The following is a 9,804-nucleotide window of genomic DNA, read 5'->3' on the forward strand; positions in this document are numbered from 1 at the left end:
ATGTATGTATGTGTATTTATATATATATAGGGGAACGTTCAAATAAAAACCATCAAATTTGTATAAATCGTGAAAACCATATTCAACCAATCATAATTTTTAATTTTGTTCATTTTTTTATAATTATGAGAGGTTGATTAACCATTTTTATTGTGGAGGGTGTTAATCATGAATATTATCATCTTCATTATTTTAATTTTAGAAAAATTCATGAAACAGTTTCATTAAAATTTACATGAAACAATTTCATAACCATATATGAAATAAATTCATCAAAAAAAGTATTATATGAAACAATTTCATGAAAAAATTTCATAAGATTAAATAATGAAATGGACGTATGAGGATAGTTTGTACGGTTTACACAAATGAAAGCAGTTTTCATTTGAACGCTCCATATATATATACATATATATATATATATATATATATATATATATATATATATACTTGGGATCATGTGAGACCAATGGTTTTTCGTGAAACCCGTAAGACCAATTCTCAACCCTTGGATTAGATTTACAATCGTCAGATCTGAACATTTATAAATGCCACGAGACTTTTCAATAATTACAAAATTGTCACCTTGCAAATTTAGACTATTAGATCATTAGTTTATAAATTTGATCAATGAACATAAATTGGTCTTACGGGTCTCACGAAAAACTTTTGGTCTCACGTGAACCCAACCCTATATATATATATATATCAAGTATAATAATAAAGTGAGAAACCTTATGAGTATATATAATGTATGAGGATTTAAAACAATTTTATATCATAACAATGGAAACATAAACATACAACAATTTTAACTATTTAAAATTCCCACCAAAGATCCACATACATGAAATTTAAGAAACAAAAATCAACCATAGGGCGTTCACGACAAAGAGCCAACGTAGCCTCCCTCTGCGGAATAGTCTACACCCAAGAAACGTCACGACCCGAAAATGGTGCTAGCCTTCAACCCCTTCTTGCTAGTATTCTTTTTCTCACTAGAACGCTAACTAGACAGTGTTTTCTTGGAAGTACTTAGAAGTATACGTGGGAAAGAAAAAAAAAACCCCGATATATGCCTTTTAAAAAGTCTCTTATAAAAGAAAGAACAACCGTATGAAAAAAATAGGTCCATGTGGTATCGGCCACATCGAACATGTTTTGTCTCGAACACTTAGAGCCGACGTAATCAATTTTCCATAATTAAAACTTGTAAAAGAAATTATAATATTGACTTGGTTGTTCGTTGAAACTTTTGTTGATACAGTGACGTGGTTGTATAAAATTTTAATTATTAAATATTTTAATCAATATATTTGTGTTTGAACTACGTTTTGTTGCAACTCTTGTACAGATGCAACAATTAAAAGTGGGTGATTACTAGTATAGAATTATATGTCGTTTAAACGTAAAAATTGACATTGTTTTGGAAAGATAAAAAAAATTGATGTTTATCTATACTATATTATAAAATATTTGACAAAACCTCTTAAAAACTATTTTTTATACATGAAGTACTGTTTATTGATGCATATTACTTAAAAATTCAAGATTACAAATTAATTATGCTCAAGTAAAATACTATATTATAAATCTTTAAATTCCACCGTTAATAAGATATCATCAAAATCTTTATATTAAAATGATATTTTATTCATTAAAAATTATTTTATTCAATTTTTTTTATTAACCTGGATATCCAACCCGCCATGCGAGCCGACTAAACCCAGAACGACCACCTGCTTTGCAGATAGCCCGGAGTCACCGCATTTGAACCTTCGTGGCTACAAGGGGATTTTTATCCTTTCTTGGATTTGAACCTGGAATCAAACAAATAGATTACTTTTAAAAATTTTACAACCAAACTTGTGATCAAACTTGATTAAACGTTCATTCTAATTCATTTAACAGATCCGTTTTCGAAATCCATTTCTTCCAAAATCATTGTAGCTTTCCCTTAGCATGACTACCAACATAACTTTGTGCTAAAGCTTGGTTCAGCACAACAGGAAAAAGTGAGCATTCCCACACAAAAAAATGCCGAAACGACAAATAAGTTCGATATGCAAAAGTGCAAAACCCCGATGACGATGGCCACCTGCACACGCAACATTTTATCGAATCAATTCACATCTAAACAGAACTGTTGGCAAATGTTCTTGCAAACCAATGGAAACAAATAAAAGAATCAATAGACATGAAAGCTGTTGAAGTGTGTTCGAATCCATAACCCCTTCAAAGAAAGAAATCCAACCAAAAGGCGAATCATAACAAACCGACAACTCGTGATATGGTGACGTGTGAGTGTACATAACGAATACGATTCGTGACAACAAAATAAAATCTTTCCTATGTAACCATGTCTTCTTGCCACAAAAAAATGTGGTTTTCCACATATGGTCACACAATAGATTGTTGGCAGACCATTAACTTTAACACCATCACATATGACAAACCAATAAGAAAAGCAACACTTTTCAAATCTTTAATTTTGTAAAAATGCAAAACAACGGGCAAAAATCGATGGTTTTGAACAATTCGTTTCTATGTGCTACAGTATTCTTTCAAAGACATGACATCCAATAAGAGTTCTTGAAGACACACAACGAGGGCAGCAGACTCACTCATATGAACATGAAAAACTCTGTTCAAATGACTTCACATAAACAATAGACAAAATGATTATATATGGGCAAGTTCCATTAGAAACTGGGGGACTGCCCAAAGAGCGCGACATATGGCATATTCATCATAAATGTGGTAACGTATTCATCATAAATATGGTAACATATTCATCAAGAATGTGTTATTCATGATGGATATTCATCCTAAAGTGGGACACATGACGCGACGTGGGTGGTTCCTGGTTTCCTTATGCAACTTCTCTCTCTCTATATATGTATATACAGGGGGAAATTCAAATACAAACCATGTAATTCTTACAAACTCTAAAAAACTAATCTCAACCCTTGATTTTGTTTATTTTAAAATTTAGAGGCGGTTATAAAATGCGGTTGAGAGTAAATTTAGGAACTCATTTAATCCACAAGGTTGATTATCTAGATGTATGATTGAGATCGTTTGTGAAGTTTGTAAGATATACATAGTTTGTATTTGAAACTCCCCCTATATATAGAGAGAGAGAGGTGAGTTATTATGCAACTCTTTACATTCCTACAACCATTAAAACCAAATCAGGAGCGTCCATTTGATCATCAATGGTTACCATTTGATTGATTGTAACTACCCTTAATTAAAAAAACCAAAAAGAAAATAAAAAGATGGATGGTGGATAGGTGGGTGGCATCGGTTGTATAATCTAGAGGGGTTGTATTTGAATGCCCCTCTATATGTGTGTGTGTGTGTGTGTGTGTATATATTAAGAGCACGTCTTAATAGAAGGTACCTCTATACTGTCATTTTCATTTCTATCTTATGCTGAGGATCGTATCCTATTAGGTTGAAATCATCAGCCACAAAACCATCTATATCCTTTTTCTGGGAATTGATCTTCAAGATCTGCATTAATGCTTTTAAAAATCATATACATAAGAACATAATTAATACTCCTAATAGTAGAACATAATTCCACTACACATTATGCTTACTGGAAAAGGTCTAGGCATCTTCTGAAGCTGAACCTGCAGAGGTCTCACATGAGTGCTATAGACATGAGCATCACCAAGAACAATGATAAAATCACCAGGAACAAGATCTGTCCGTTGAGTAGAAGTAAATTAGATCTATAGAACTGTATACCACCAAGAGATTAACTGAAAGATAATAATAACAGCCCTATGGACACCAAGACAGCCCCATACCATAAAACTATCCAAGTTTGGATGACTCATCTTCCTCTGTTACTTGCTATCCGATTTCTTTTCAAAACTTTCAAAAATGTTGACAAAGTTTATGTTACTCTCATGTCTTCTCCAAAATCTTTTCACAAGTCAGGGTTTTCACAAAAACAGTCTCAAAACCCCCTTGGGGAAGAGAAAAGTCCACATTCATCCTACACTTCCCAGACCCCATTTTTGAGTGGCATATACCGGGTGCGTTTGATTATTTTATGTCAAAAAGGGTGTGTTTGGTACACAGACGAGACTAGACGGGAGAGAGAGAGAGGTACACAGGTGAAAGAACTGTGTAAGGTTTTAGGGTTTTAATTTGACATGGGTATTTTAGTAATTTACCAATTTTGTTCCATTTCCCTAATTATTGTTCCACCTATTTTGGTGGGACAAAAAAAGCATTTTTGTCACACTCAGTCCTCTCCTATCCTATCCTAGTCTAAATGTCACATATATGGGACAACAAGTTTTTGTTTTGTTCCGTTCTGTGCCACGTACCAAATGCACCCTAATAGATGTATGTGTTTGTGAAAGCCACATAGTGTGCTGTAAGTAAACAGTTTGACTTAATCAAGAAGATTAAACTAGTTACTTAATTTTATAGGAATGCGTACCACAAACATGGGCGATCATGCATGTCAACAGGGCATAAGATGCTATGTTAAATGGAACACCAAGACCCATATCCGCAGATCGTTGATACATTTGACAAGATAACTCCCCATGTGCCACATAGAACTGCAGACAAAAATAGGAAGTATTACTTTGGGGATCAATAAGAGAAAGAAAAAAAGAACTTCAATAGACAGTCGCACAAACCTGTGTGAACATGTGACAAGGTGGAAGTGCCATCTGCTTGAGGTCCGAAGGATTCCATGCTGAAAGAATGATCCAGCGATCATCTGGATGATTTTTCACCTTGTCGATAACATCTAATAATTGATCAAATCCTTGGCCCGTATAGTCAGCATGCATGTTAGTATACCTATGATCATTATATAATTCTTATAAGTTATTTATCTAAAAAGATATACTTTATCCGTCCCAAAAAAATGTAAGACTTGACTTGCCATATATTTTAATAAAGGCTTTTGACTAATAATGAAATAACCCATAATTTGAGAAAGCCTGCAGACAACATCAATCCAACCAATCTATCATAACAACTGGTAATCGAAAAAAAGGTAATTTGGATGGGAATCTTTCAAAAAAGAAAACTTTGCTTTATTTTTATAACTCAAAATAGAAAGTGTTCAAGTTTTTTTATCTGTTTTTTCTTTGGGGTAGAGGGTGTATATATTTTGTCGAACCATCAACACATAATAATAACCTTGCACCGAAGTGTCTCCACTGAAATCCATACACTGGTCCCAAGTCACCTTCCTCTCTATCCACCAAACCAATACTGAAATACAAAATAAGTATCATATACAATTATATAAAAAGTAGAAAAATTCTTGAAATAACCACATTAGCTCATAGTTATGCACTTGCCTGTCAAGGTAGTCTCGAGATGCATTACCATCCCATATATGAATGCCCTTCTCTTGCAAAACCTGATAACCATAGACATTTAAGTGAAAGGATTGTACTCAAATTGCATACAAGCAACAACAAAAACTTATACTCCCTCCTTCCAAAATAAATGTCCAAAATGAAAAAAAAACACAGTTTTAGAAATGTGTAAATATTACATTTTTTAATCAATTAAACGACAAATTTTACCCTTAATAATAGACGGAGGAATGAATTTCTCCATCTTATAATTAAGGGTAGAACTGTAAAGTAGGCACTTACTTTTGAAAGTGAACACTTAGTTTGGGACAAACTAAAATATAAATGTAGACACTTATTTAGGGACAGAGGGAGTATATGGGATGGCGGAACTTCACAACCTATAGAATGTAAAACCGGCTACAATGGTACATTATAACTTCGTCAAGACATATATACCTAGCATACATGCCCATATATATCTTAAATCAAATAGGTGTTTATAGTAGACATACTAGGGGCACAACATCTATCATTATAAATTCCATATGAGTCAAAACAAAAGAATAGAAACCAATGTGTAAGTGATGTAAAGAAATATTAGTTCTTCCAATGTTTCTTTTAAATCATAAAGAACCGCATTCCTTCCTAGGGTCTAGGAGTGGTAATAACTACTCATTGTCAAGTAAACTATGATCACAATTATTGAACAAGAAGATTACCTTGGCATTTGTTGACCCACTAATGAACCACAAAAGTTCTTCTACAACCCCTCGCCAAAAAACTCTCTGTTCAAACACATAATAGCGGAAAAACTTTCTGTTCAAACACAATAAGAGATATATACATTAATGAAAATGGAACCATTAGCCTACTTGTATCGCATGCTTGGTCAGAAATATTCCTGAGAAAAGCCTGGCCTTTGAACACTATGAAGATAATGAATCATACAAAATGTTCAGAGAAAACACACATGCCTTGGTTGTAAGCAGTGGAAAAGATTTTCTCAGATTGAATCGCATCTGTGAGGAATAAGAAAAACTGTCATTTATATGATTTTTGTTCCATAGAAAAAGTTGGATGAAACTTCTATAGAAAACAAGCTTGAAGTTACCTGGCAACCAAATTTTGACAATGTACCAGTCCGTGTGCGGTCATCTTTTATAGCACCATCAGAAATGATGTCTTCCACGAGTCTCAGATAAAGGTACTCCTCATGCTTCTCAAATATCTTTCTGGGTAGGAAAGAAAACGTCTTCACATCAGATTGCAAAGAGCCCTGGCCACTATCTGACGAGCCATTAGCCTTTGTATCGGCTTCAGCTGCAGAATTCCTCACACGAACGTAGGTGGTGAAACAGTGGCGAATTCCATTTTCCACTATGGGAAATGATGAGTACCATGGCTGGAATTCTGAAGCTTCAATTGCAGGGATGAAAGTATCACAATCAATGTGTGTTTCAATTTCAGTAATATGGATAGCATCGCATTCAGGAGCATTGAGGGATTCCCTGCATCAAAATGTATAGTCAATCACAGACATAATATGGCTAGTAACAGGCATACACAACAATTGTAGCCACTGAGTTTATCAGGGCTGATTCCTTGCAGTCAAAATTTTCCGGATTAATCCAGGCACAGCCTGGGACACCCTTCCAAGAAAAAAACAGGCTTCAACAGGAAGATACAACAGTGAGCACAGACCTTAAGATCTGGCCACCACCTATTACAAACACATTCTCTATAGATAGTCGATAAGGAGATGCTGCTAATAACTCCAATGCGGAGATCATGCTTCCACATATTAAAACATTCTCTATAGTTGCAATGTCAAAGCTCCCTGAACGAGTGAGTACAACATTGAGGCGACCAGTCAGGGGTCTATGCTCTAAAGGTATGCTCTCCCATGTTTTCCTTCCCATTATGACAGCGTTCTTTCTGGCTGGATCTGATGTAGTCATGGTGACATCCTTGAAGAATTTGAGGTCAGAAGGCAACCTCCATGGCAATTTCCCATCTTTACCAATACCCATAGTTTGGGTGGCAGCAACAACTACCTGATAAGTCCTCCGAGGATCAGCATGTGCATGTGTAACAAGAACGCTATTGCAAGCTCCATCAATTGTTTCACCCACCATGACTAACTTACGAGTCTGTGAAACAGTTAAAAACAGTTAAAACTGATCAGTGATAGAAGGATCCAAATATCATATTGAAAAATTTACTAAAACTTGTTTAAAAGTATATACGCATGCAAGAATTGTATGTGAGCCTACTTCTATGAAGTAAATTAATTTCTATCTCTAAATAGAAATAACCTGTTTCACAAAATAGAAAAACATCATAACCAAAAACAAAACATCTTCAATACAAATGAACGTAAAACAAACAGAACAGTGCTACCTCCATTCCCCAATTCGCTTCTATTTTATAAGTATACTGATAAGAAATAGTGTGTAAAACAAATATCAATTCATAGAACCTGAAGTGCCTAATTGCTTCCATATGAAGCCTAATATATCCAGCATGTTAGAGATGCGAGGAAAGATTGTGAAGGGAGGAAAGTTATATATATGGTGGCCATTTATATATATATATATATAGAGAGAGAGAGAGAGAGAGAGAGAGAGGGAGGCTCAAACGAGAACAGTAACTAAATAAAAGAAAATGAAAACAACCAAATCACATGTGATTTTACACTAACGGTCAACACATGGGTGTGCAGGCAGGTCACGGCCAAAGTCGCATGAGTCACATGTGATTTTACACGTAATTTTAATGTAAAATCAAACGTGATCCGACCGTCTTCATATTCTCTCGTTTAGTTATTGTTCTCGTATAAACCTACTATATATATACTCAAACAGAAGATTGAATCTGCTCAGCCACCAAATTCAACAACACTCAGATGATACATACTCAAAAAGAAGGATTAAATATACTCAACAACAAAATTAAACAATTCTTCAGATGATGCATACAAATCAGCCGTTTATCATCACTGGATGGAACTAAACCCGAGCCATTATAAACAAACTATAATGATCAGCCTTAAACATCATTAAGCATATCGAAATTAAAGGAATTCTTCAAGATTTTCCACAACAAAGTATTAATAGCAATATGGATTCATGGAAGATCCTTAAGTAAAACACTTCAAGATTTCTCACATTATTGTCAAAGTTACCAACAATCACTTCCATAAGCAAGTATATATTATAAAAAAAATTATAACTTCAAAGAAAGTAAGAATAAATCCAACATTTAGACATATATTAGAAAGGTCATGAAAGGGGGAAAGCTATACATGCTGTAAATATTCTAAAAGCACCACAACTTTTGAACAAAAGAGAGAAACATATTCCCAGCCACCAAATCAAACACTACTTCACATAATGAATACAAATCAGAATCATCACTAACCCCGAACCTTGTCAACAAACTATGAACACTGAACCTCAAACATCAGTAAGCATATCAAAATTACAAGTAATTCTTCGAGATTTCATAAAGAAAACAACAACAATAATCATCGATGAACCACTAAAAATGTAAAAGGCATGAAGATTTCTCGCATAATCGTCAAGATCGCCGACGAAGAAGAAATTACAAAGTCAAAGAAAAGAAAAGAAAGTTAGAGCATTACCAATCGGAGAGCAAAACGTGAAATGCACGAAATTTTGTTGGATTAAATTGAAGAGAGACGATGGGTTTTAGTAAGGGAGTGGGTGTGTGAAAAGGGGGTGTTTTATACGAGAGGGAAAGAAGGGTGGATTGAACACAAAAATCCAAAAGCATCCGTTGACGCGGAGTGCCGCCGTGGTGAATTTATCCGATCCCTTTGATAAGACTGCTGGACTCTACTCAAAATTACTATTATGCCCCTACTCACGGTTCACTATTTTTTTTATTAAATCTATACTACCTTATAAACCATATTTATTAAAAGTTTTAATAAAAAAAATTAATGTACAAAGTACTATACATTTATGCACAAAGTATTAAAAGTTTTAAAAACAACTCATAATACATTAAGTACTACTACTTTATGCATTAAGTCTTAAAATATCTTAATCTACAATTAAAATAACATATAGTACAAGTTACCAATACATATTATTACTTTTTCTTTTCATGTTCCCAATATACTTTTGACACATTTCACTCATGTCTTCAACCTCTCATACCTCTATGTCTTCTCCCTATCCTCCAATGTTAGATTCAAACTGATATTCACCATAAGTTATTAAAAGTTCGCACATTCATCTCTCATTCAATTGCTCTAGAACTCTTGGTTTTGCTCTCGATCTCTTGATTCTTTGCTCTTGGTGTAAATCGAACACATTTGTGGAGTCGTTTAAATATGTTGGATTTTAAATATATTGGATTTTAAACTATCATACAAATTTTTTTATCGATAAACTGTAATTGGAACCATAACTTTTATTTATTCAAATTG

At 34.0% G+C, this 9,804-nt stretch overlaps 1 protein-coding gene across 1 annotated transcript; it reads right to left on the reverse strand.

The window, feature by feature from the left end:
* Positions 1 to 1,880: 1,880 nt before the first annotated feature.
* On the reverse strand, positions 1,881 to 9,061 carry LOC112516607 (bifunctional dihydrofolate reductase-thymidylate synthase 1-like). Its single transcript, XM_025123747.1, has 12 exons — positions 8,992 to 9,061; positions 7,050 to 7,498; positions 6,460 to 6,856; positions 6,323 to 6,367; positions 6,068 to 6,133; positions 5,346 to 5,407; positions 5,182 to 5,256; positions 4,671 to 4,836; positions 4,466 to 4,589; positions 3,609 to 3,715; positions 3,407 to 3,519; positions 1,881 to 2,098 (listed from the first exon to the last, which is right to left on the reverse strand). The coding sequence occupies exons 2-11, from the start codon at positions 7,481 to 7,483 to the stop codon at positions 3,409 to 3,411; spliced, it is 1,587 nt and encodes a 528-aa protein (XP_024979515.1). The 5' UTR covers positions 7,484 to 7,498; positions 8,992 to 9,061; the 3' UTR covers positions 1,881 to 2,098; positions 3,407 to 3,408.
* Positions 9,062 to 9,804: the final 743 nt, after the last annotated feature.

Source organism: Cynara cardunculus (assembly GCF_001531365.2).
Source record: "Cynara cardunculus var. scolymus isolate 2C chromosome LG 8, CcrdV1, whole genome shotgun sequence".
Taxonomy (NCBI): domain Eukaryota; kingdom Viridiplantae; phylum Streptophyta; class Magnoliopsida; order Asterales; family Asteraceae; genus Cynara; species Cynara cardunculus.

Bases quoted from the DNA above. Each gene is read 5' to 3' on its own strand.
- LOC112516607 (XM_025123747.1), bottom strand. From the start codon at position 7,483: ATGGTGGGTGAAACAATTGATGGAGCTTGCAATAGCGTTCTTGTTACA. The intron at 6,857-7,049 runs GTCTGTGCTCAC...ATTTTGATGCAG, and splicing joins GGTGGTGGCCAGATCTTAAG to GGAATCCCTCAATGCTCCTG. The intron at 3,520-3,608 runs GTAAGCATAATG...GCATTAATGCAG, and splicing joins AGATGCCTAGACCTTTTCCA to ATCTTGAAGATCAATTCCCA.